General features: G+C 34.9%; 5 protein-coding genes across 5 annotated transcripts; 2 read left to right on the top strand and 3 right to left on the bottom strand.

Annotated features, from left to right (window-relative positions):
- Positions 1–289: 289 nt before the first annotated feature.
- LOC145006459 (auxin-induced protein 22E-like) lies at positions 290–3,354 on the top strand. Its single transcript, XM_078965542.1, has 5 exons — positions 290–827; positions 1,868–2,085; positions 2,597–2,699; positions 2,883–2,944; positions 3,203–3,354. Exons 1-5 carry the CDS (start codon positions 385–387, stop codon positions 3,253–3,255), a joined length of 879 nt encoding a protein of 292 aa, XP_078821668.1. The 5' UTR covers positions 290–384; the 3' UTR covers positions 3,256–3,354.
- A 589-nt stretch (positions 3,355–3,943) lies between these two features.
- On the top strand, positions 3,944–6,952 carry LOC145006458 (putative aldehyde oxidase Art an 7). The gene is made up of 3 exons (XM_078965541.1): positions 3,944–4,535; positions 5,319–5,482; positions 5,592–6,952. The coding sequence occupies exons 1-3, from the start codon at positions 4,089–4,091 to the stop codon at positions 6,784–6,786; spliced, it is 1,806 nt and encodes a 601-aa protein (XP_078821667.1). The 5' UTR covers positions 3,944–4,088; the 3' UTR covers positions 6,787–6,952.
- Positions 6,953–7,304: 352 nt separating this feature from the next.
- Positions 7,305–9,469, bottom strand: LOC145005222 (S-adenosyl-L-methionine-dependent methyltransferases superfamily protein). The gene is made up of 7 exons (XM_078964283.1): positions 9,230–9,469; positions 8,612–8,726; positions 8,301–8,520; positions 8,005–8,092; positions 7,844–7,909; positions 7,659–7,727; positions 7,305–7,546 (listed from the first exon to the last, which is right to left on the bottom strand). The coding sequence occupies exons 1-7, from the start codon at positions 9,362–9,364 to the stop codon at positions 7,457–7,459; spliced, it is 783 nt and encodes a 260-aa protein (XP_078820409.1). The 5' UTR covers positions 9,365–9,469; the 3' UTR covers positions 7,305–7,456.
- A 4,669-nt stretch (positions 9,470–14,138) lies between these two features.
- LOC145004989 (putative lactoylglutathione lyase, chloroplastic) lies at positions 14,139–16,986 on the bottom strand. The gene is made up of 9 exons (XM_078964019.1): positions 16,651–16,986; positions 15,937–16,141; positions 15,708–15,832; positions 15,559–15,623; positions 15,231–15,443; positions 15,093–15,140; positions 14,902–15,009; positions 14,678–14,818; positions 14,139–14,438 (listed from the first exon to the last, which is right to left on the bottom strand). The coding sequence occupies exons 1-9, from the start codon at positions 16,781–16,783 to the stop codon at positions 14,397–14,399; spliced, it is 1,080 nt and encodes a 359-aa protein (XP_078820145.1). The 5' UTR covers positions 16,784–16,986; the 3' UTR covers positions 14,139–14,396.
- Positions 16,987–17,697: 711 nt separating this feature from the next.
- On the bottom strand, positions 17,698–18,548 carry LOC145005454 (RING zinc finger protein). Its single transcript, XM_078964538.1, is given in 2 exon segments — positions 17,698–18,189; positions 18,191–18,548. Coding segments are annotated over 2 exon segments (504 nt in total). The 5' UTR covers positions 18,377–18,548; the 3' UTR covers positions 17,698–17,871.
- Between the last annotated feature and the right edge of the window lie 8,513 nt (positions 18,549–27,061).

Raw genomic sequence — 27,061 nt, 5'->3', positions numbered from 1 at the left:
GCCGGTCATAATGATCATATGTGAAGATTTTCAAAAGGTTCGTTACCTATATTTATATTTGTAAAAAAAAATAGTTATATAGATATGAAAAACTAAAAAGTTAAATAAGTTCATTTCCCTAAAAACTTATAAAGAACGTTATTATTTTTGTCTTTTTATCTATATTAATAACATCACCGTTTTACATGACTTCTTTTACCATCTTATATAACTTTTCAACCAATTTTTTACCATTTTTTGTACTTGTTATATAAAATAGGAAAAATAGTTATTATATTATATTGTTACTAAAACAATAGGGAACAAAGCAATCTCATTTCTTTTTCCACCTGGATACTTACACTATTCTTTCCATTTTCATGCTGCAAAACCCTTCCATCTTCAATGTCCATGTCCTTAAAAGAACTCGATTACATTTCCTCATCAGAAGCAGAAATGGAGAAAATAACCCACAAGCAAGATTTGAATTTGAAAGCCACCGAGTTAAGACTCGGTCTGCCTGGTTCCGAGTCGCCTGAGAGAAACACCATCAACGGAGGTGGTACAGCTGCCCTGAAGATTCTGGTGTCAGGAGCCAAAAGGGTTTTCTCAGACACCATTAAAACTTCTTCTGCAACATGGGGTTTTTCTGATAACGGTGGATCTGAGGTTGATTTTGTTAGAAATAGTGCCTTTTTTTCATCTTCTTCGTCTTCTCCAAGAGGTGAAAATAAGAACCCTAGTTCTGTAAAAGACGCTGTTGTTTCATCGTCATCTAAAAACTATTTACATGACAAACACTCTCAAATTTCTGCATCAAATGGTCAAGATTCAGTTGCTGCTTCAAAGTAAGAATTTTGCTCTCTTCTTTGCTAGTTTGATAAGCTTCACTTTGATAGTGAAACTTGTACTAAACATATTTATATCTTTTAATTGCATCTTTCTACGTTTTTAAAACAAATATTTTCATTATTTATACTACTTTTTGTACTATTTCATGTCATGCGGAATTTTTCTTGAAAGAACGGCTAATCTTTGAGTCAATATTGAAACTCAAAGTAGTTCTGTTGACTTTTGAAGTCAAAATATAATTCCAATAGAAGACTGAGGGAGTATTTCTTTTATATATTGAATACTGAATAGTAACATGAACTGGTTTATATATATAATTAGGGGTGTTTGGATGTCCGTTTAATAGCCATAATCAGTTTTAAAGGTTTTAATAAAACATAATACGCTCAAGAAGCCTAAAATTACCCGATTATCCCTAGATTTAAACAAATTATGATTTTTCAAGTATTATAATCATTTGAAAAATCACTCTTAAATGTGTGCTTGAAATAAATAAAAAGATTCGGTTGCAAGCTTCAAATTCAGGACTTTTCTCTCTTATTTGCAAGTCTGATAAGTTTGACTTTTGAAGTCAAACTTGTACAACTTAATTTTGTAACTTACATACATTTTTGTATGTTTTGAACAACAAATTTCATATATATTGTTATAGTATTTCCTATACTTCTTTATGGATTCTGGATTTCTTTTTTCCCGAAAGAATGGCTCTGTGTGAATCAATGTTGAAATTAAAGTAATTCTGTTGACTTTTGAAGTCAAAGTACTAAACTATTAATTTAATCGAAGACTTAGGGACTACTTTTTTTATACTGATTATGATTTTTTAGTTTGTAATAATCACTTTCAAAAGCAGACATCTGTAATTTTGTAAACATAAGTAGAAATTTTAGCTCAAATAATATCAATTATGAAACTTAAACTAATGGAAATAAATTACTTAAAGCCGATATACATATACATATGTCATATACACATATTGATTCATCATATGATAACATACATGATCTAAAGAGTCAAAGTTTGACTTTTGAATCAGGGGACAGGTGGTGGGATGGCCTCCAATTCGATCTTTTAGAAAGAATTGTATGGTTGTAAAAAACACGAAAAATGAGGAAGACACAGGATCACAATGTGTTTATGTCAAAGTTAGTATGGATGGAGCTCCATATTTGAGAAAAGTGGATCTCAAAATCTATAAAAGCTACTTGGATCTTTCATCGGCTTTAGAAAAAATGTTTTGTAGCTTCACTCTTGGTAACTTATTTACCTTTTTACCCTCTTAATAATACTAGTTACATTTTGAGTTGTTGTTTCTTTTGACTTAATGGAGACAGACTTGGGCATAAAGAAACATGATTTTATTCTGTTTAACTCTATATGGGTGATTCTTTTTTACTTTATCAAAAAAGAACAACTTTAATAGGGAAAGTTGGTATATATGGTTTTTTTTTTTTTTTTTTTACTTTATGCAAAAAGAATGACTTTTTAAAGAAAGTCAAGAAACGAGTCTTTTCCCATTAAGTCTGTCATCACTTTTTAAATATTTATTTTTTGAAATCATTTATCGAGACTTCATTTTTTTAGATGGGAAAAAGAAAGTCGTGTGAGTTGTAGATGCGTGATTTCCAATTAGCGCATATTATGAGTTCTTTTAAATGCTATTAAGGGATTTTAATTATGCTAAGAGATTTCACAAGTTTTAATTTAAAACTTAGCGATTAGGGTTTATGTAAAGTTGTTTAATTTGCTGGAAATTTTCGATTAGGGTTGCGTGAAAGCCCAATGGATCTTCTTAATGGGCCTGAATATGTACTAACTTATGAAGACAAAGATGGTGATTTGATGCTTGTTGGTGATGTTCCTTGGGAGTAAGTTTCATATTCTCAAAATTTAATAAAAGAAAAGCGGATGACTTTTGACTTTTATACCCTTCATTTTAATTGAAGAGAGAGAATCATGATGAGGGGTATAAAAGTCAAAACACCTTTTTTTTTAAATATATTTTGGTCAAATGTGTTGTTTGACTTTTAAAATGTTATCGACTATTGCAGTATGTTTACTGGTTCTTGCAAGAGGATGCGGATCATGAAGAGTTCAGATGCAACCGGTTTAGGTAAAGTCCTAAATACAAGAAACTTGGAATTTTAAATATTCACAGAAAAATCAAGAAAATCCCTTAATTTTGATTCAAGAACACCATTGTTCAGAAAAGTATCAACAAAAGTAATCTTTTTACTTGTTTATTTGAAGAAGAATCAAGAACCCCACAAATCTAATAATTCTCATTATCAATCCTCTATCTTTGAATCCAAATTTTGATCATATGATCATATTTGACGTTTTTGCCCTTGTTTGATTTCTCATTTCACAGCCCCTCGAGCCATGGAGAAGGGTAAAATGGAGAATGGTAAAGTTCGTCATTAGTTGTGTATGTGGTATCATGGAGGAGTAGTAAAACAGATTAACTGATGGTTTGTATAGTTATATTTTCTTGGGAAGTGATCATGTTCATTTTGTGGGTCCCATCTTTAGGCTTACGTATTGCATATATATATATATATATATATATATATATATATATATATATATATATATATATATATATATATATATATATATATATATATATATATATATATATATATAATTTAAAGATGAATTTATATGCTAGATGTGTACATTGGTTTGACGATATATATATGGTTGTCCATTGGTTTGAAAAAGCTTATTCATTAATTTTTGTTTTTCAATTTCAAGACTTTTTTGGTGTAAAAAAACTCAAGTAGCTCCTATTGTGGATGGTTTTATGGTTTTTTTTTTTTTTTTTTTTTTTTTTTTTTTTTTTACAAAACTAGTTGATAGTGTTATAAAAGTGTTTGACAAAAGCTGTTGTAAGCTTTTAAAAGATATATATAAAAAAAACTAAAAAGAAACTTAAAGTTAAATACTCTAGAAAATGCTCAACATAAACTTCAATATAAGTATAAATGGGTTTTAATTTTTAAAGGTCCTAATGTATATTTTAAAGTTATACTTAACATATTAATTATTAATAAGAACACCTTAAAAGTGTAGTGAAAAAATATGTTTTAATAGTGTAAAATCAATCTATTGCTTATTACATACCATTTTAATCTCCCCAAAATCTAGCAAACCAATAGATTTGTGTACGGATTCCCTTTATTTTAGGACAATCTTTTTTCACCTATTAAAAACACAAACAATTATTCCAGTCACCTGAAAAAAAGGCTCCAATAATGTCTCCGCCGTTAAAAACCTCCCTCCACCACCTCCTCCTCCCTCTATGCCTTATATTTTCAGTTGCCACCGCCGGTCCAAATGCCAACCTTGGTCCTAGAAAATCCGGCAAGGGCGGCAAAGGCAAAGGTGGTGGCAAAGGTCGTGGACCCGCCATACCGGTGGGACCCGTGCCCCCGATTCCGGCAGCCGGAAACGATTTTCAGACCAATTTTAAGGGTTCATGGGCGATCGACAACCCGAATGCAGGTGTTGCCGCTATGCAATTCCAGTTGATGTCGAACAATAAGGCGGTGTGGTTTGATACGACGTCGCTTGGACCATCTGCCCGGGAGTTGGGCCCACCGGGCAACTGCCCTAAATCGCCTGAGATGAACTTTAAACCCGATTGCTATGCACATGCCATTGCTTATGATGTTGAAACTGGACAAAGCCGGACAATTTACGTGCGTCGTTTTTTTATATATAGTTGATTCCAACGACTTACTAATAGTATCCAATTACAGATTTATTAATTGTTTGACCTGAATTATTCGGTGTTTATTAGGTTGTAAAAAAAATGTTTTAAGCAACTAAACTAGAAAATGTTTTTGACAAAAGTTCTTAACTTTTACAACTTTTGTCAGTGTTGTCCTTTCGACCGTTTTTAGGTCATTAATGCTAAAATTTTGTAATTTTTTTTTCAATTTTATATTTTTACGCATTTTTGGTTCATTAAAGCTTTTGAGTTTAACATAAATGTTTGATTTTGCCGTTTTTTTTCCTAGTTTGTAAAAGTCTTTAAATTTGACAAAAATATTCGATTTTAATGGATATGCAAAATGGTAAAATTGTTTTTACGTATTTCTGTTTGTCCCTTTAACGACTTTTGGGTCATTATTGCTAGACTTTGGTCATTTTCTTTTTTCAATTTTACATTTTTATATATTTTTGGTTTAAAGCTTTTGAGTTTGAGAGAAGTATTTGATTTCGGAATTTTTTTTTAGTTTATAGAAAGCTTTTAAATTTGACAAAAATGATTGGTTTTAGTGGGTAAACCTACAAAAATGATAAAACTGTTTTTTTACAAACTTTTTGTTTTAATAAACCAAGAATCATTGTAGAGAGTAGAGACAAATCCAACAAAACTTATTATAAGTACAAAACAACTAAATTTTTGTTAAAATATAATAAATAAATAAGTCAAAATAAGCGTATTTAGCTAATTTGCAATAGAGTATATTTTGCAGATGGACGGAGAGCCATGGTGTTCGTCGGGAAACCTGTGGCCCAACGGCGACTTGGTGGCTACCGGCGGAACTAAAGGCGGTTCTAGATCCGTTAGATCGTTGTCGTTAAAAGACCCAAAAGCTAACTTTGTCGAGAAGAAAAACATTCTTGCTGATAAGAGATGGTAATTACTAATTACAACTTATAACCCTTTTATTAGATGAAAGTGACAAAAAAAGAAAAAAAAATTCAATTGTTTCAAATTTGACCCTTCGCCGGAAATGATGTTATAGGTATTCATCTAACCAGATTTTAGAAGACGGAAGCGCGGTGGTGGTTGGTGGCCGGAATTCCTTCAGTTACGAACTCGTACCTCCACATCTTTTGGAATTCGCGCCAAAGAAATTCAACCTAAAATTCCTCCAAGAAACCACCGTACCTAGAAAACCCGGCCCTGGAATGTACATCGAAAACAACCTCTACCCCTTCCTCTTCCTCCTCCCCGACGGTAACGTTTGGCTCTTCGCCAACGACCGCGCCATCACCTTCCAGCCACGAACCGGCAAAATTGTCCGGCAGTTTCCTAAATTGGAAGGCGGAGCGCGGAATTACCCACCTTCCGGGATGTCTGCTCTCTTCCCGTTAATCGTCGGCCCAAGGGAGATCCACGCAGAGGTGGTGGTTTGCGGTGGTAATGCACAGGAAGCGTACGCGTCGGTTGACAGCAAACACACGAACAACAAGAAAAGAGTGTTTATGCCGGCGCTTCGAGATTGCCATAGACTGAAGGTGATGAATCCGACTTCGACGTGGGAGAAAGAACAGGACATGCCGTCGGGAAGATGTATGGGCGACCTCCTCCACCTCCCCACCGGCGATCTTTTAATGATAAACGGCGCAACGAAGGGTGTCGCTGGTTGGGAAAACGCTATAGATCCGAATTTCACTCCTGTGTTATACACACCGAATAAACCCATGGGTCAACGATTTAAAGAAATGGCTCCGACGACTATCGCCAGAATGTACCATTCCGTGGCGGCGTTGGTACCGGACGGGAAAGTTTTGGTCGCCGGAAGTAACCCACATGCGAAATACCTTTACAAGGTTCCATACCCGACGGAGCTCCGAGTGGAGAAATTTTCGCCTCATTATCTTGACCCGGCGCTCGCCATCCACCGGCCGGTGGTTTCGCCGGAGGCGTCAGATAAGGTGTTGAAGTACGGGAAAGAATTCAAAATTTCGGTAAAATTTAACGGAGGGAAAGCGAATCCTCAAGATGTGAAAGTGACGATGCTTTATCCTCCATTCACGACTCATGGGTTTTCGATGAATCAAAGATTGTTGGTTCTGCCGCTGAAGACGGTGGCTAATAACTTGATAATGGCCGTGGCGCCGCCGTCTGGAAAGATTGCTCCACCGGGTTACTATATTTTATTTGTGAATTTCCGCGGTATTCCCGCCAAGGGTATTTGGGTTCACATTGATTAAGAGATTTTTCGTATGATATGTACAGAAGGTATGTTTGACTAATTAAGTCGAAAATGTAGTTTTTGTTGATATTATTTTTTGTATTTTACGAGCCTAATTTAGTAATTTACATAGTTCGAAAGTTGTATAATAATTGGTTAATTAGAAAGAATGGGAATATTGCTTACAGATTATATTACAAGATACTACATTAGCTTATATATTTTTCATACTAAACTGATAGATTAGTTCGATATTTTTTTTTTCCTTATGTCTTTTAGAAAGAATTAAGGCATAACAAACTAACTGGTCAATATTTTTTATATCTTTCATCTCATAAATAACTAACACATTTATCAAATATAATTACAAAATGATACCAAAAATAACCATTGAAGAATTTACAGTTTAAAATGTTCTACACATCTCACACTTTTTGTTTCAGTCATCTAACACATACGTCCTAGCTTCTTAAAAGATTTAATCTTTCGTGCAATAGTTACTTTTGGGAAGTGAAAGGGTAAAAAGGATCAAAAACAAGAAACTGAAGGACTGATATTGGCATTATATAAACTTTTCTATGAACCATGTATATATTCATTCACAATACATCATCATCAACTATCAAGGATTTCCAAGAGACCTCAAAAATGGAAAACCCAAAGCCCAAAAAAGAAAAAGTAAACTAAACTCACTTCCATAAAGCTAAAACAGGTCGATTAAATCCTGTTTTGCTTCCAGATAAACTCGCACTTAAATTCTCAATTTCACGAAACCCAATCTACAATTAAGAAACATAATAAATGTAAATTACCTCACTATCAATAAATTTAATCAAATAAATAGATCGCATGTTAAAAGGGAAAAAAAAAAAAAAAAAAAAAAGTATGAACCTTGTCCAGAAGAATCTCCTGAAATTTTTCCGGGAAAATCTCAAGCTTCTTGTAATTAGTCGCTGCTACCTTTTCATATAACAGAAAATAAAAAAATATTAATAACCAAAAATTACACCTTCAAATTAACAAAATGAATTGTAAAATCGTTGAAAGATAGATTTATGATATAACTAAATACAAACCTCTGACACTTGACGATTACTCACATATGATGTCCATGGTTGAGGTTCCAAAATGAAAACTCCACCCTAAGAATTAAATATGAAAATTTTAAATTAAAGAGAAAAGAGAAATGTCGATAATAATTTTAAAGCAAAATGACAAAAATGACCATAACACTTACAGGTTGAAGAAGCCTCCAAACCTTCGAAAACAATGTTATTAACCCCTCATCGCCCCAATTCAAATGAACCCATTTTGTAACACTTAGGCTGAAAGGTATAGCAAATAAAGAGGGCATTATCGTCTTTTGCACAAACAAGAGATTAGTGAATCCCTGTAATACCTTTTTGAGTGCGACAAAAGGCTACAAATTTTGTAATACTGACATCAGTCTCAATCTCAGTCAAAATACAGTATAATGTTGTGTGTATTGTCATGTCGTGTCCTGTGATTTAATAAAGGAAAAAATGAAATTACCAGAGAATGGTATCGTATTTCTCCCCTGGAGTTGACCAACTTTGAACGAAATTATCTTTCTTGAAAGAGACAATGTCAAATAAATGTGAAAGAGAATCCCCTGAATGTTGCTTTTTTATTTCACTCATCTTCACAATTTTCCTAAGATTCCAATGTGCATCCTCAATTCGGGCTGAATCTATGTCAACTCCAAGGATTTTCTGGCAACCAAAGTTTTTTGCTGAAATCAAGAAAATTACATTCAGATTTAATTGCCATAGAAACATAGAATCTGTTCAATGAGCTGAGTTAAACATGAAATTGAAGATTACCAATTGTAATGGTTATCAATCCGCTATTGCAACCAATGTCAAGACATGTTTTCCCTTCGAACCATTCCTTTTTCATGATCTTAATCCTAGGATCTTCTTCCAACCCTTGATCAATCTGCAACATGGATTAATCAGAAATGGATTGAATTTGCACTGATAGATGAATGCATGAGTATAGATATGAATGCTAAGCATTCACTGAAGAACTAGAGGATAAACAAATACTACTTTAGTGAGTTAAAATTCAACAATGAGCATAACGTTGCATAGAACAGATGAACAAAACTACCTATAACTATCCATGAGTTCAATCAAATGATTATCTGATTTCCCAATAATTACTTTGGAATTGAACATCAAAACACCTCGAAACTTCAGTTTTCCTTTTCCAAAGAAGAAAAATGTCATCTAAACAATTAACACCTAAAACATTTAAACCTCGTCAATACCTTTCAGCTCAAGCTGTGTGCGAAGTTTGAACAGATATAAGTCACACGCTAACGAGTTTAGCATCAATGTAAAATAGCAAACTTTATGTATTATAAATACATACACACGTTTGCAGAAATGAAAATAGAAGAACAAAAAGCGAAGTTATTTTGAGAAATTAGGGTTTACCCGATAAGTGTAGTAGTTCCTGTAGTTGCCGAAGATGGCAACTTCTTTCTGCTTTTTTCTCTTCTTCCCCGATTGCTGGTTGTTGGCATCTACTATTTTTACTTTGTTGTTCGTCGTTTGTTCTTCGTCTCCCATCTTTTAGGGTTTAAGACAGTCTAGAACAAGGAGGAGGACAGGGGTTACACGGAATACAGGGTTTTGTTGAAGCGAAGTGGGTGTATGTTTTAACTTATTTTTGAGGCTTTTTATTTATGAGATTATATTTTAGGCTTATGAGTGTTTGGATTAGTTATTAACTTAAGCTTAAGCTTTCGAGTTTATTTTATCTAAAAATAAGTCAATTTTTATAAACCATTCCAATTCATTTTTTCTTCAGCGCATTTATGTACATTTAGGTATTTACTTTTATTTTTTTCCCCACAACACCAGTAACCCTCTTCCCCATTTGTGTGAGGTAAACATGTTTATTTTGGTCATTTTACAAAAAATAAATTAACCCAAACATTATTTTTAAAAGAGCTTATTAGCTTTTAAGTCATAAGCAAATCCAAACAGTTTTTTATCTAATAAGATAATAAGCTCATTAGTTATTAAGCTATTAAGCTTGTAAGCTTAAGCACAAAAAACATAAGCTTACACAAACAACCCTGAAATGTGGGAAGTGATCAAAGTTAATTCTAGGGATTGCTTGGATTATATGACTATAAATATAAGGGCTAATTAGGTAAAAGCAACACATCAGGGCCATATGATATCATGATGTATGAATTCAAAGTGTAACCGAGATTTGTACAAGGGTTAATTGATTAGAATGGTAACAAACTTTGGTCTTTGTCAATATTTAAGTTTATTTTATATATATTTGACCATTAAATTTGTTTGACATGTTCAACATAAGGTAATATGACTAGTAATTACCGATAATATTATTTTCTTATAAAAAGGTCAAACAAATTTACTGGTAAAATATGTACGAAAAAAAATGGTTACTTAAATATGGACAAAAACCAAAGTTCTTTATCCGTTCCGATAATATTAGGTTATTTATGCTAAGTGCAAGTAGTCATAAGACTCACTGATGTGACATGAAATCAAGTTATCGGGTCTTGGTATCAGATTTGAAGTAGGTGTCGTTGATGGGTTCTTGACTTGATTCCTAGCTGCCATCAGAGAACAAAAATGTTAGAACCATATCAGGGACCGTACCTTGGGAGCAGACTACAATAGTCAAGTTAAATCGATTTGTATGAGAAGATGGTTTCTGTTGGATGAAGAACCATCTTGGTGGGAAGAGTGTATGTATAAAGTAGAGGCTTGTGCATGAGAATGATAGATTCTCCTCATTTAGGAGGAGGTGTTCTATTTATAGATCTAGGTCAATGGACAATTAGGTTAGGCTTAGGCTAGCCTGATTCAGGCCTATCTAGTTGTGGGCTAGGTTGTGCTACCAAGCTTCTAAAGTGCACGCAACCTAGCCCCTTAAGCGTATATAACCTAGCGGCTGACTAGATAAGACTAAATTGGGTTGATCTAAGACCTAACCATCTCATACACATTGATATAACTTTATCGTCGGAGCCTGCTATTGTGTTACAGTCCATGAGGCATTCTAATGGTCTACCATCTTGATCTTACACCAAGACCCGATTCCTTATCACACCAATGTGTCTTATGATACTTGAACTTAGCATAAAGAACTCAATATTACCAAAACGGGTAACGAACTTTGGTTTTTGTCCATGTGGTGTTCTAATGGTTTTGTTATCTGGCAAGCTAGTAATCAAGTCGGGAACTCACTAATGATACTTACTTCATATCTGCAATCCTGATCTAACACCAAGACCAAATCCTATGTCACATCAATATGTCTTATAATTACCCTGCGCTTAGCGTAAAGAACTCAATATTATCAAAACAGGTAAGAAACTTTGGTTTTTATCTATATTTAAGTAACAATGTTTTTTTTTCATACATATTTAACCAATAAACTTGTTTGACTTGTTTATTATAGGGTAATATAACCCGTAATGACCAATCATATTACCTTATTTTGAACAGATCAAACAAGTTTAATGGTTAAATATATACGAAAAATTAAGATTACCTAAATATGGACAAACATCAAAATTCGTTACCTTCCTACACCATTAACCTTTTATATAGCCATAAAAGTATTTTTATCTTGGAATTCATAGTTTCCCAAGGATTTGTGTAACCATAAAACTATTTTTATCTTGGAATTTAACAAAATGATTGTTGTACTTACAAATCGTATATTACATATTTGTGATAGTACTTTTTCTTGCTTACATCAAAACTGTTGAACATTTGTGATAATATTATTTTCCATGAAAAACTTTTAAGAGATACAACAGTTACAAAAATCTATGCTAAATAGAGCTTGCTAAGATATCGTGGATACTAAATAAATTTTCTGTCTAAAGTATTTATAGTTCCATATGTACTAGTTTATATACTATTTATCGCGGGGCATTTTTTAGGGCTATAAATTTTTATATATTACTGATGTAACCATTTCACCATGGACTATGAAACTCAGTTTGTTGGTTACTCGTGACATAAGTTATTGATCATTCCCCAATACAATCGTTTTACCATGTATATATAGTTTCAGTTTTCTAAATACTTACGAAACAACATATTTTGGTCTATTTAAAGGATTGGAGTTTCTACCAATTGGTAACTCTTATATGTTAAAGGATATTTTCCCAACCCAATATGACGATACTATGTATTAAAGAAGCCTATGATGTTCTGATAATTTTAGTGTTAGCTGTCATTTGTGTGAACGATCGATTGATCATAGTGAATTGCAAATGCATAAAAAAATTATTTACAAATTGTTTTTGCACTCATATTATTATTTTTAATTAGTTCAACATAATTTTAATCGTGATGGGAATGCAAGACTCCCAACTCTTTCAACTCCGATGACACATATGCATCACATCAACCTTTTCTTTTCTTACTCTTTTATCCATTCAAACCTTACATACAAGAATTGGTATTTGTATGCAAACACATGGTACAAGTCGAGAGGAAAGGAGAGAAAAAGGAAACACATACTCATTCAAATCACCGATCCCATAAAAATCGATATGTGTATGCAAATACATGTCATATAGGGATGTTATTCGGGTCGGAAGCAGACCGAACCAACCTGAACCTGAATAACCTGAAAACCGAATAAGGGTAATTGCATGAACCGAAAACCGAACCGATTAATCAATACGAGTTCGGTTCGTTTCGGGTATTAATCGGTTCGGTTCGGATATTACCCGAATAACATATACAAAGATGATTAACAACCAATATAACAAAAAAAAAAAAAACGTATTAGGATTCTATAACCCGAATAATAAAATAACAATGTGCTTTTATACACCAACATAAAACATTCAAAGACTAACATAACACAATAACACATTGAAAGAATAACATTTACATAGTAGATTAATATAGTGAAAATTAATTAATTACTTGCGTTTTTTGAGTTGGAACCCAATTTTCCATGACTAGACAAAATAGAAATTCGTGAATCTTAGAGACAAGAGGAAGGGTTGATTTATGAAAGTTTAAAACAAGAGGAATGACCGACAAAAGTCATTTCGAGTTTGAAAATAGATGAAAATATTGGTCGATTTTGAAACGACAAGAGCGAGGGGATTTTTTTTTTGTTATGAACGATGATGATAGAATTGTGAATCATGATTTTGATTTCTGTCGATCAGAGAAAGGGAAGATGAATGTTTATTCGGATCAGGTATTTACAACCAAATAAACTCTTATTTGGGTAACCCGAACCGAATAACCCGGGAACCGAATAAGCATAATATAGATGCCCGAAACTTGAATCGAATTGCTTATTTTGGCCTAATTCGATTCGGTTCGGTTTGAGTTTTCAGGCCAAGTTCTCATCCATAATGTCATATTTGAAGGTAGCGTCCACAACAGAGCAGGTGGTACCAATTGCAACCCGACAACCCGAACACCATGGCTCTCGATTATGTCCACTCTTATATCATTGTATATGACAAATAAAATATGAATAATTAGATGTTAAAATTAAATTGCTATTAATAACAAATAGTAAATATGAGTAATAATACTTAACCAAGTTTCAATCACCTTTTTAAAAGCCTTGAATAATGACAAATGATACAAATGCAAGCTACCAAGAACCGTCTTTACAAGATTTAACCCTCCGCCTAAAAGAGCTTCTAGCTTTTCAAAGACCAAGTTTGGAACGAAGCATATCAATAATTGGAGACCAATGTTTTGCAAGACATATTGGAGCCAACCAAGAGTCCAATGTTTTGCAACCCTTGATTTTTCCAAATCAAGACCAAACACTTTACTCTTGTGGAATTGCCACCAAAACCCATTGCTGAGGCACATAGTCTAAGAACTCCAAGTTAAGTGAGACAACCTTTGTCAAAATCTACCTTAAAATATAATCTTCTTTCTAAACTTTTAGTTCAACTACAAACTTCATTTAGAATGAAGTTGTCAAGGATGTTTCAACCCTCAATGCAAGCCGATTACTCCTTACTTACCACCAAACTGATCGCAAGATGTGCCAATAATTTGGCAATCACTTTGATGCAACTATACTTACCAAAACTTTGTTTCAACAAATTTTAGCTAGCTTATTTTTTGAGTTTATTGCATTTTAGTATTTGGTGAAACCTAGTAATTTATTTATAAACCAACTTTTGATGACTTACTTGAGATAAGTTATCGATAAACTAAAAACTAACTTTTCAACTATCACGCCAAACAGAACCTAATAAAACAGAAGAAACATATAACATTCAAATTATTTCACATCCCCGTTTATACGATTTGCTAATTATTTAAACGATTTGCTAATGTAGACACCTTAAGATTCTTCCAACACAAATGACAACAAATTTGAAACAATTGATAACTGATACACATAGTAATTTACCAAATATGCCTAATTACTCTTACTCTTTTCTCTTTTCTTCGGTTCTTTCACAACTAACTTCACCATAACAAAAAATGGTCTATACATTATTTTTAGCCATTCTCACAAAGTTACAACCACTTTTCCATTATCTACAAAATGGGGCTTTCCATTTCCCTACATGTTTCCTTCACCAAAAACAACCACCAATTTCTCTCATTCTAGTTCCTTCACAAAATCAATGTTATCCACAAACACCTGCACAAATACAGCATTCCACTTTCAATATTCAACCTTTGTAGATCTAATCTAATCACACCATTGTAGTTTCAATACTTTCTTATCAGAACATTCTACTTTGACAATTTTACCAAATTACAGCAGTAAAAATTAGATTTTTCAAAGTACAATGTTGTAATAAGAAGAAATAAAAGTAAAATGTTATAATAATTATTAAACAAGTGAAAAGCATGTTGCTATTATGGGATTTTACTTACAGTTTTCCAACCATCTGGATCCAAACAGGCTGTAATTTTAGTGCTAATGCCAGGTAATGGTCCTGGTTCTCTAGTAATTTTCCCGCCAAAAAGTTTAACTGCTTCTGCAGTTTTATAAACATCATCTGTGCCTATTGCTATCTGTTATTATAATTTATAAACCATAAAATTAGTTCCCAATTTCAGATAATATTTAATAATATAATGCACTTTTTTTTATTGACCTGAGCATAAGCATTTCCTTTATCATATTCAGTAACCCCGTAATTATAAGTCAACTCCAATACAGCACTTTTATCTTCAGGTCCATATCCCATCATTGCAATAGTATACTACATAATTAAATAATAAACTATTCAATTAATCTATAAATATGTGATAAATTAAAAAAATTAGTTGTTTTTATGTAATTTACCTTGTATTCAGGGTTATCTCTTCGGCGCAAGAGCTCCATACCAAAAGCCTAAAGTTTACAAATTGGATAAAAGTTTATAAAGTTTACAAAATTGGATATAAATATAATTATATAATTATATAAAAACAAGATTCATACCTTCTCATAAAAGGTGATTGAACGATCAAGATCTCCAACACGAAGCATGACTTGACAGAGTGGCTCAGGTGTGGGCCCTCTTTCAATAAGTTCAAATTTATAACCATCAGGATCTTCAACAAAAGCAATAATTGATTTTCCACCTTTGACTGGACCAGGTTCCCTAGTTACAGTGCCACCCTTTGCCTTTATCAGATCAACAGTCTTGGCAACCTGCAAAACCCCAAAAAAGATTATCCCTAAATGACCATTTTACCCTTACATTGCAACAAATAATATGAAAGAACCTAGAGATATCAAGTGGTGTAAGTTTTACTGTTTTACTCACATCATCAACTGCAATGCCAAAATGACCGAAAGCAGATCCGATATCGTATTTGTCAACTCCATAATCTGGAAGCATGAAAAAAGTCAAAATCAAAGAATCTATTGTGGTTATTGGAATTATAAAGAGTAGGTTGAAGATGTTTTTTTTACTGTATGTGAGTTCAATAACAAAGTGAGAATCTTCTGGGCCATATCCAAGAAATGCATTGGTGTATCTTTCTTCAGGTATGTCTCTTTTTCGTAACAATTTCATCCCTAGGCATTCTGTATAGAATCTGCAAATACATAATGCATTTCAATTGATGTTAAAATCTAGAGAATAGACAGAAGAAACATGAAGCATTTGGAATTATTATAAGGTGGTGATTCAAGAAGTTACTTTATTGTTCTGTCCAAATCACCAACACGATAAACAACATGAAGCATTCTTCTCTGGTCAGTTTTGACCCACTCCAAGGCGTTTTCTTGTGTGGTTGTAGTGCTTCCTTGTGTCATGCTTACAATTGTTGTAGCTTGCGTGTTGTTTCCTTCTTGTCTAAAGAACTTACAGCCTTTAAGACCAAAATGGTGTGATTGTGATCCCACTGGAAAAATATAGGAAGCCATAAGATAAGAGATTGTTAATGGAGCATGAAGCTAGAACCATACAATGATACAGAGCGGATGCATCCTACAATGATAATAAGTTAAGCTGTTGAAACATACGAGAAAGGATCAAATACAAATAAACATGATTACAACTTGTTTAGGCTCGAATCCTGGTTAGTTTCATATCTATTTAGTACTTAGAAGACTTGCTTGGATTCAACCTTGTTTATGCTCGAGTTCTTAAGTCGTAACATTCTCAAAATTCTTCAAACTTGAAGCTCGATACATATTATCAATCACAAATCGAATAAAACGAGCAAAACTATATAAATGCTATAAAATAAATCATCAAATCGTTAGCAGAAAGTAAACCTACGTAAGCAAAGTCGATACTTAACAATGAGATATAAAACAAAGTACAAACAGCCCTATCCAATATCCATCCACAAACACAGAAATTAAAGGCTGAAATTCAACAAAAAACTAAACCTATTCATATCCATACCAGTGGAACCAAAGTGAAGCGAATTGAAACGCCTTGAAGAGTTGACCATGGAGATGCCACCACCAAATCGAGTAGTGGCTAAGGATGAGAGCGACGGACGAATGGTCGACGCCATTGGTATTATCCTCACCATCTCCCTTTTTCACAAAATCACACACATAAACACCAAAGTATCCTTCGATTTAAGATATTTCTGTGTGTATAAAAGTTCCTGAAGTGTGTGTGTGTGTGTGTGAATTTGTTCTAGTCAGAAGGGAAGGATTGATTCCCCTAAAAGGTGACGTATGAAGGGACGAGAGTAACGAGGTTTTATCGTTCTATAGGGATATCATTTGGCATCGAGTATAGCCCTATTCTTAACAAGGATAAGATCCGTATCCTTAACCCGGATATGCTCATTGGGCAACCCATGTAAAATTTAATGGGCTTCTTATGGGCTTTGATCCGGTTCTTTAAGTTAGCCCGACCCGAACTGGTTATGAATAATTATTGTATCAAATAATGATATAAAAAGTGAAAACTATATTAGCGAAATCGTAATCTATTGTTCAACAAAGCTATTTATGAGACTATATACATTAAATATATGTTTTTTTTAACTCATTCGACCTAACCCTAACAATAAAATATATCTTTTAATATTTATCCCTTGAAAACTTTACTATTATTCATTTACCCAAAAAATATTCAAAATTATCAGCTTTAACTATACATGATTACAAAAGCTTACAACTTTAACAACGATTCATTTTTTTAGAGTAAATTAGGAACATGTGTGTACGTATATTTTGAGTTTTTCCTTAAGCAGATTCATCTGATATATTTTGAGTTTTTCCTTAAGCAGATTCATCTGATATGTTTCCTTTTAAATTGATTTTTTTTACTCGTTTGAATGGTTAACACTAAAATATAATTAATATTGGTTTATTTTTACATTAATGTATTAGAATTGCTCTTGATATTATGTGTGTTTTTATTTGAATATTGCTCAAACTCTTCCAAAGAAAACACGGAATATTGTGAAATATAAGGAAAAAAAACCAAAACTAACATTCAAAAGTTCTATATATTCTTTTCTGAAGAAGCATGATACAATGATCATTACACAGTACAATCATATAACTTTATTGCAAAACGCATTGAAACAAGACAATGAAGAGCTAACAAGAATATGCACACTTGACTTATCTTACAAAAAAAAGATGCAAAGGAAAAAAAAAATCAACAAAAATCTTGTCTAGGCTTCTTCCTAATAGATATCGAACCTTTTATATGATCTCTAAAGATCCTGATCTCGGAACAATCTCTAAGATCTTCCAGACTGATATACTGTTGTCTTACCATCCTAGAGAAATCACCTGATGTGTCATGTACCCAAATGTAAGGATGGCACGTTTCGTCATAATAATATAAAAAACTCCTCGTTCCACCACCACCATCTCTACCACCACGACCACCTTCACTAGGAACATAAGCCTTGTAAATCTTCTTGCTTTTCAACCTCTTTGATGATCCAGGCTTCAGTGTATGAACTTTTTTTCAATATCGAGCCCACCCTTATCTGCAATTCAACAGGCTTGTCACTAAGGTTCCAAACCCTGGTCCCGATCCCTGAAACTTGAGTATGATCTCGACATCCATTGAAACACCTTGCAATTGATAAAAGATTGCAACTTTGCATTTGGGTTCTCTGAAAAATCCTTTGATTGTTGTTTTTTGGGTTCATTGGGAGATTTTTGGTACATCAAAGATAAGGGTGGGACTTTTGGCATGAGAAGTGGTAGGGTTCAGGAGCAATTAAAGGGTGGAAAAGATCAAAATTTGGCACTAAAATAATGGGTAAAGTGGGATCAAATTGTACCTTTTTCAAAGCTGCATGATGAAGTGTGGTATGATGTTGCTTCACCTTTCATCATTTTGGTTCATATGAGTTCTCCCTTATTTACTTTCCTTTCAAGACTCGTACATTCAATGTTGGGTGAGTAAATTATAGGTTGTTAAATGTGGTTTAATGGTTTTATGTACGGATTGTACACATTGAATAATTTGGAGTAAATTGTGGGTTCAATGGTAACTTCGAGTTCTACTACTAATACAAAATTATCTTCTGTCAAAATCTACTTTAATAAATGAAAATATTTTTGCCACGTAGCACACTCTCATTGATTTTGCCACTTGTCATTTTGATGTTATTTTCAATTAAATTCTTTCCACATGCCATTTTGTGGTTATTTTCATTTTTATTAATTTTCATATAATAATTGATTAAATGTATTAATTGCAATAAATGCATATCAATTTCATTAATGATTTTCCTTCTAATTCCAAATTTTCAAAATTAAAACCTCATTATTTTCTTTTGTTTATTTATCTAAATTATATGTTTAAATTTAAAGGAGAAAAACATTTAATTTTAATAATTCAATATTTTTCGATTTTTTTTTTTTAAATTTAAACTTCTTAAATGTTTAGAATTTCATATTTTTTTTTAAATGAACCCATGTAATACATGGGTCTTACACCTAGTTATTATGAAACATAAGAGGACTGACTTTGAATGTCTGTCAACGTCGGGTTGTATTGTTTAAATGTAATTGGTGATGTGGCGAAAAAGAATGTGCTATCTAACTTAGATTAGCATCTGGGCAGCAACCAAATTGGACTTGATGGAAAGGGAACAATACAAAAACATAAAAAGATAATAAAAAGTATGGAAAAAATTCAACTTAATTTAATTGGTCCGATCTGGTTTGAACTGGAGAAATCGTAAATTAGATGAGTTGAATACATGGTTGGTTTTGTTATAATTTACTCCTAAAACGTCATTTTTTTCGAAGTTCGAGAAGTACATGAAAAAGAAATTGTTGTGTTTCAATTTTTAGCGGAATCGCGTTAACTAAGAACCCATTTTTCAAAGATTAAAAAATATATTTGAAAACTAAAATGAAATTGGTTTAACAAAAATTAATAATTGAAACTTTTCTCTAGTGATACTCGGTGCTCTTTTTGAGGATCCATGTAACGACCCAATTTTCACATCAAAATTTTTTTTTTGTTTAAAAACGTTACTTTAGAAAATATTAATAACTAAAACATCATTTGATCATCCATAATATAAACTGAACCATGTCTGAAAACCAAAACATACAACTAATCAGAATATCAGAGTATCAATCCCAGAAAAGCTCGTAAATGCGGAAACCGGAGAGTGTGTGTGTGACATTCTGCTACCGCGCCGGCTCCTTTCCCCTAGCTGAGGAGGTACCTGAAACCAAAACTAAAACCGTAAGCACAAAGCTTAGTGAGCTCCCCCATAATACCCCATACCATGCAAGCATATAACAAACAACATTCAATTAGGAGATACGGGCCCCGCCCACACTCGTGAAGATACGGGCCCCGCCCACACTTCGCTTTCTGAGAGATACGGGCCACGCCCACACTCATGAAGATATGGGCCCCACCCACACTTCGCTATCTGGGAGATATGGGCCTAGCCCACACTCCACTCTCGGAGAGATACGGGCCTCGCCCACACTCAACCGCCAACTCATATCATACAAGTATCGCACAGACAACAAGTGTAAATAATTCTATCTTACTGGCATATATCATAATCAACTCAACTAAGAGATACGGGCTCGGCCCACACTCTAATACTAACGTCTCGTCTATACGGGCCGGCCTTGGTGCCTTAGACCCGTTACTACTGGAAGGAAACTCACCTCGAAATAGCTGCTAGTCTGTGTGGGAATTGATCACCTACCACTGCTGCTGCTGCTCCGGAAACTCCCCGGCTGTAATTCCCACAATATACTTAATCATACACTGCTAACTGTCCTTTGGGTAAAAAGACCATTTTACCCTTGGTCTAGCCCTAAGTCAATTCGGAGTCAACTTTTAGTTGACCGACTCGTCGAGTGGATCTCCACTCGCCGAGTCCCTGTCCAGACAATTATCCTGGGTCCTTGATTCTACTTGTCGAGTTGGGCTATGACTCGACGAGTTCATCTTCTAAACTGACATTCAACTCCTTCATCCTACTCGCCGAGTTGTATGAACAACTCGTCGAGTTCATCTTCATCCGAAGAACACATATGCTAAGACTCGCCGAGTTGTATGAACAACTCGTCGAGTCTGTTCTTGATCTATGAAGATTGCCTTGGACTCGCCGAGTCAGGGCATTGACTCGCCGAGTCCTAACATGGGTGAGTTCAGCTCCCACTCACCGAGTCACCCCCTGTGACTCACGGCTCAACTCGATACATCATGAAGGGACCAATTCGGTGACTCGCGACCAGACTCGCCGAGTCACCTATACGACTCGCCAAGTCGTCGCCATGCATCCACCAAATACACCGATTTGCTCGATTTCAGTCCATGTCATTCATAGATCTGGACTTCTAGGACACAAATCACACGTAAAGTTTCCAACTTTACGTGTGGATATTCACCAATATGAATTTTAGGGCTCAAAATGCCTTAAAAGGGTAGATCTAGGGCTAACAAGCAACATGGGGCCATAAAGCTAACAGATCTGAGCTCTTGGAGCTCAATCTTGCCTAGATCCAGAGGCCAAACATCTTAATACGACATATAATGCACATACAAGCTTGGGGATTTGACCAAGAAAGACCTAAATGAAGTTTTAAGCATAGAATCATGGGGAAAACGAGTTATACCTCAAAGGAACTGCTGGAAGAACACAATAGTTGCTTGGTTGGCTTTCCTTCTTCTGGATCTACTTCTTTCCTCCTTCAAAACCTTCAAAAACACCCACAAAAGTCTCAAACTCTCAAGGAACGGCTTAAGACGAGGTATACAGGGCTCTAAGGGTGAATGGGGGCTGGCTTGGGGCAGTTAAGTCGTTTAAATAGGGTGCAAACCCCTGAAACTTAGGGTTTCATCCAACAGCGGCGACTCGCCGAGTCCAGGATATGGACTCGCCGAGTCGCCAACTTAAAACGTGACCTGGGTCGCGTCTCTACTCGGCGAGTCGGACCCATGACTCGCCGAGTCCAAGGCTAAAATGGGAAATGTTCGAATAAGATTTACATACCAGAAACCAGGTGCTACAATCCAACACATGATAAGTCAAAATAGTGGAATATATTGCTTCTATAAATATGAACTATTGTGTTTCTTCCTACAGAAACACCAAACACATGAAATAGAGCAAACATAGGAAGAGAAGAGCACGGTGAAAAGGGTATTTTGGAAAAAAAATTGGAATTTTTATTCAACTCTAAATCACACGGAAGGGTAGCAATTGTTGGAGTTTCGAGACAGTCGGGTTGCTGAGGTGTCATAACTAGCATTTTTTACTAGGAAATTTTATCTTCATGTAATCAAATCTTGTATAACTTGTAATCTAAGTTGATGTTATGTACTATGCTCATTCAAAATCAACCATTTGAATCGAAACTCACTTGTGAAGTTCAAAACCTAATTCAATACACTTCACACATTCAATTGTGGGTATGTAACCCTAATGTCCCAATTCAAGATCATAATGGACCGGGATCCACTTATTGGGCCTAATGGGCCAGTAAACTCTCAATTTGGTTATTTTGGGTCAAGGAACCCTATATTGGGCTCTAGTTGGACCCACATTCTTTAAGCTATAGCATTTTGGGCCTAAAATGTCCCACAACATTTTTCGTGGGCCTTATTGGGCCGTACATAACTTTCTTGAACATTATTGGGCTGTAAACCCTTTTCCTTATCATTTTTGGGCTGCAAACCCTCATATGGGCCCAAAGGGCTGAAAACTTCATTATGGGACCTTATATTTTCGGTTATGTTTAATTTTAGCCCAACAATCAAAATTTCTTTCATCCTCTCACTCCATTCTCGGTTTCATATGCAAAAACACAAAAAAGGAAAGATAAATGTGATTAATTTGGAATTAGACACATCACTATTACTTAGTGGTAATCTATGCTTAATAAACAACATGTATTAATGCATGGTGTATTAACCATCAAGTAATAACCAAGTTAATCTCTTTCTTCTCTCCTTCTTATCCTTAGCCGAGGATACCCACAACACTCCTATTTTACCACTTCATAATCACTAACAATCCATCTCATATCTCTCTATAACATCAAGGATATTCTACCTCTTGCTTCTTCAAAAGTCCTTGAGCTAGAGTGTGTTTCAACAAGGTATCCATCAACTCATCTCTTTTGGTAAGCTACTTCACACTTGAGTTGGTTCATTTCTTCTATACACTAATATCATCCATAAAAACACCACCAATCTCGTGTTTATGCTTCTAGAATCATATTAAATTCGAAGATCTCTTCAAGAGGTGTGTTAGGCCGAAATCTCCTCCAAACTCTTCATCAAAACTGAATCCAACACCCCAAAGTGAGTTCATACCCCCTATTTTCGGATTTTACTATGTTTTGGGGGAGAATACAAGTTGTTTTGTGTAGTTCTATGTGTATATGCATGATTATGTGTAGCACCTGGTTCCTAGTACGTAAAATTTATCTTAGTGTTTTTCATTTTTAGCCTTGGACTCAGCGAGTTGTAGGTCTAACTCGCCGAGTAGAGACGGGATCCGGAACACGTTTAAGTTGGCGACTCGACGAGTCCATATCCTGGACTTGGTGAGTCCCCGTTGTCTGATGAAACCCTAAATTTCAAGGGTTTGCACCCTATTTAAACCCTCTTATCCGCCCCCAAGCTTGCCCATTCACCCTCAAAGCTCTATACTTAGTTCAAGCCTTGTTTCTTGTGAGTTTGAAGCATTTTGGTGTGTTTTCTTGAAGGTCTGGAGAGGGAAGGAGAGTAGATTAAGAAGAAGAGGAGGAGGCCATGCATATTTGGGTTATCTCAGTGATTTCCTTGAGGTATATCTCAGTTTCCCTCTGTTTTCATGCTTAATGTCCCTTGTAGCTCCATGAAAGTCCTTTTTGAGCCTTTCCCCAAACTTGTTTGTGTTTTAGGTTCGTAATAAGTTGTTTAGCCTTTAGATCTAGGCATGATTGAGCTCCAGGAGCTTGGATCTACTGCCTTTATGGAGCCATATTGCATGAAAGCCCTAGATCTACTCTTTTGGTGCATTTTGGGCCCTAAAACCTTCATTGGTGAATATTTACACGTAAAGTTGGAAACTTTACGTGTTATTCCTGCCCTAGAAACCCAGATCTATGAATAGCATGAGCTGGATTCAAGCAACATCGCGTGTATAGTATTTGCATGTGGCCGACTCAGCGAGTCGTTCATCTGACTCGGCGAGTCGAGTCGGGAGTCCCCGAGCTTTCCCCTTGTTCGTGCTTGCAGAGTGGAGTGGTGAGTCGTGGGTTAGAACTCAGCGGGTCGGAAGCTAGACTCACTCGTGAAGTAACTCTGCGAGTCAGTGCCATGACTCGGCGAGTTCAAGGCAATCTTCTTGTCTCAAGAACAACTCGGCGAGTTGTTCATACAACTCGGCGAGTCACAGCTTAGAGTGTTCTCCGGATGAAGATGAACTCGACGAGTTATTCATACAACTCGACGAGTAGGATGAAGGACTATTGGCCTTTAGTTTAGAAGGAGAACTCGTCGAGTCAATGCTTAACTCGACGAGTAGAGACGGGTTTATGGTCGGACAAAGGGATAGGGATTCGACGAGTTGACAAGTCAACTCAACGAGTCGGGCCAACTGACAGTTAACTTTGACTTGTCTCTTGAGTGGTAAAGGGTAAATGGTCATTTTACCCTGAAGTCGGTTAGCAGTATTTGACAAAGAGTTTTGTGGGAATTATAGTCGGAGGATTTTCGGAACGGCAACAGCAGCAAACAGTCAGTTCCCACACATATCAGCAACTACTTTGATGTGAGTTACCTTCCAATAGGGGTGGGTCTAAGGTCACAATGTCGGCCCACCAACAGGGGTAGTTGGTAGATAATTGTCTTTGTGATAATTATCTTGGTATGTTTACATTTATGTGATATGCTCATGAGATATGTTTATGTGATATGCTTATGAGATGTGTTTATATGATATGCTTATGTGATACTTGTATACTATGGGTTAGCAGCTGAGTGTGGGCGAGGCCCGTATCTCCCAGATAGAGGAGTGTGGGCGAGGCCCGTATCTCCTAGCTATTCATTGTATGTTGTATGGTATGAGGTATTATGGGGGAACTCACTAAGCTTCATGCTTACAGTTTTCAGTTTTGGTTTCAGGTACCTCTTCTTCGAAGGGGAAGGAGCTGGCGCGGTAGCAGTACATCACACACATTCTTATATTCCGCATTATGATATCACCTGGGGATTTGTACTCTGACACGTTTCTGTTTTTATAAAAATGTATTCCAGACATGCAATATCTTTTGTGAAATGATATGATCGTTGAACGTTTTATTCCTAATGTTTTGCTAAGCACACGTTTTTAAAAAAATGAAAATTTTGGCTCGTATTTTTGGGATGTTACATTATGTGTGTTTTTCATGATATATGTAGTGATTATGTGTTATAGACTTCATAAACTCTATAATATGATAAAATATGAAGATATTTGTAGAACATAACACTTGATACAACTTATTATGCAAATAAAAAGTATAAAACATTTCAAGGTTGTTTAAACTAAGAAAAATCGCATAAGAGGGCCAAAAATGACAAAATAATCAAAAGTGAGGTTGTTATATATAACTCACGGTTTTAAGGGAGCCAAAAAGGATTTATTTTTGATAAATATGAATCTTTATGGCATTTGTGATTTTAAAAGGGCTAAAAGTGTAAATTTTCACAAATGGGCCTCATATTGGGATTTCACTGTTTTTGGGCTAAAATTGTAAACTTTTGGACTTTTGTGGACTTGAGTGTCATTTTAAACAAAGTTGAGCCAAAATGTTAATTTTTCGGTTATAAGGGCTAAAAATGATAATTTTATCAAACTTGGGCCAAAAGGATAAATCTTATGCTCTTGGGCCAAAATGTAAAACTTTATACAATTGGGCCAAAAATGATATTTTTGAAAAAAGTTGGTTAAAAATGTTCTTTTATTTGTAACTAGTCTTAAATGTAAACTTTTGGTCTTAAGGGACCTAAAAAGTTAATTTTACCAAAAACATGCCTAATTTGTAAATTTTTAGTCTAGTGGACCAAAAATGTCAGTATTACAAAATGTGGGCCTTTTTATGTCATTTTGGAAAGCGATTGAACAAGAACGAACATTACGATAACAACCGAGTCAAATATGTTAAACTCACTTTTATTGAGCCTGAAATATACATTACATGCTTAGTGGGCATTAGTTGTCCTTTTGCATGCTTATTGGGCCTGGAATACACATTACATGCTCAGTGGGCCTTAGTTGTCCTTTTTCATGCTTATTGGGCCTGGAACATACATTACATGGTTAGTGGGTCTTAGTTGTCCTTTTGCATGCTTATTGGGCCTGGAATACACAATACATGCTTAGTGGGCCTTAGTTGTCCTTTTGAATGCTTATTGGGTCTGGAATACACATTACATGCTTAGTGGGCCTTAGTTGTCCTTTTGCATGCTTATTGGGCCTGGAATATACATTACATGCTTAGTGGGCATTAGTTATCCTTTTGCATGCTTATTGGGCCTGGAATATACATTACATGCTTAGTGGGCCTTAGTTGTCCTTTTGCATGCTTATTGGGCATGGAATATGCATTACATGATAAATGGGCCTTAGATGTCATTTTACATGCTTGTTGGGCCTTATACATTCACGTACATACTCGTTTGGATTTGTAAACTTAAAACATACATGGAAACAGTACACATTGTGCAATTCAATATTTGCGTAAATTCCGTTAAGGATCTTGTGAGACACTTCGTTTGACACCTATCGAGTGTATAACCGTAGCCTGTAGTTATAACTAGAGTCTCCTGGAGGGAGAGCGGGAGTTTGTGTATAGATCTATATGGGGGTGACACCCCACACCTGAGCTATTTGCTATAGTTAGACTAGGCTAGTCTAGGGTGACAAACCTTACCTTAAACAAGTCGGCGTCTGAAAAACGTCATGACAGACGGATCAATCATTATCAAGTATGATTATAACGATTCACATAGAGGAATTAACTCCATTATAAAATTTACGGAATACAGTTACAGTTTGGTAAAGCAGTAACATACATGCACTGGTACTCGGTCTTAGGGTGTTAAGGTCACAACGTTTTATAAGCAGATAATATCGGATTGTCGGGGATCATTCACTTTATACATTTTCAAACATTAACACACATGCATTAATACAAGATCGGACACAAAGATTCAAATCGTTTTTTTTCTTTAGAAAATATCGGTTTTTCTGGTGTTTACAAAGTAATACAAAACATTTTACTCAAACATGCTTATGAACTTACCAACATTATATGTGTTGATGATTTTCAAATTAACTTGTATGCTCAGGAAATCATTAAGGAGGTTGGTC

This window comes from Lactuca saligna, chromosome 7, assembly GCF_052625555.1.
Source record: "Lactuca saligna cultivar CGN05327 chromosome 7, ASM5262555v1, whole genome shotgun sequence".
NCBI classification, from domain to species: domain Eukaryota; kingdom Viridiplantae; phylum Streptophyta; class Magnoliopsida; order Asterales; family Asteraceae; genus Lactuca; species Lactuca saligna.
This window is presented reverse-complemented; position numbering and strand designations above follow the sequence as displayed.

Excerpts from the sequence above, each read along its gene's own strand:
- LOC145006458 (XM_078965541.1), top strand. The coding sequence starts at position 4,089 with ATGTCTCCGCCGTTAAAAACCTCCCTCCACCACCTCCTCCTCCCTCTA. Across the intron at positions 4,536-5,318 it reads GACAAAGCCGGACAATTTAC|ATGGACGGAGAGCCATGGTG; the intron begins GTGCGTCGTTTT and ends TATATTTTGCAG. Across the intron at positions 5,483-5,591 it reads ATTCTTGCTGATAAGAGATG|GTATTCATCTAACCAGATTT; the intron begins GTAATTACTAAT and ends ATGATGTTATAG.
- LOC145004989 (XM_078964019.1), bottom strand. The coding sequence starts at position 16,783 with ATGGTGAGGATAATACCAATGGCGTCGACCATTCGTCCGTCGCTCTCA. Across the intron at positions 16,142-16,650 it reads GCTTCACTTTGGTTCCACTG|TGGGATCACAATCACACCAT; the intron begins GTATGGATATGA and ends ATATTTTTCCAG. Across the intron at positions 14,439-14,677 it reads ATCCAGATGGTTGGAAAACT|GTGTTTGTGGATAACATTGA; the intron begins GTAAGTAAAATC and ends GTATTTGTGCAG.
- LOC145005222 (XM_078964283.1), bottom strand. The coding sequence starts at position 9,364 with ATGGGAGACGAAGAACAAACGACGAACAACAAAGTAAAAATAGTAGAT. Across the intron at positions 8,521-8,611 it reads ATTGATAACCATTACAATTG|CAAAAAACTTTGGTTGCCAG; the intron begins GTAATCTTCAAT and ends TCTTGATTTCAG. Across the intron at positions 7,547-7,658 it reads AGGAGATTCTTCTGGACAAG|ATTGGGTTTCGTGAAATTGA; the intron begins GTTCATACTTTT and ends TCTTAATTGTAG.
- LOC145006459 (XM_078965542.1), top strand. The coding sequence starts at position 385 with ATGTCCATGTCCTTAAAAGAACTCGATTACATTTCCTCATCAGAAGCA. Across the intron at positions 828-1,867 it reads GATTCAGTTGCTGCTTCAAA|GGGACAGGTGGTGGGATGGC; the intron begins GTAAGAATTTTG and ends CTTTTGAATCAG. Across the intron at positions 2,945-3,202 it reads TTCAGATGCAACCGGTTTAG|CCCCTCGAGCCATGGAGAAG; the intron begins GTAAAGTCCTAA and ends CTCATTTCACAG.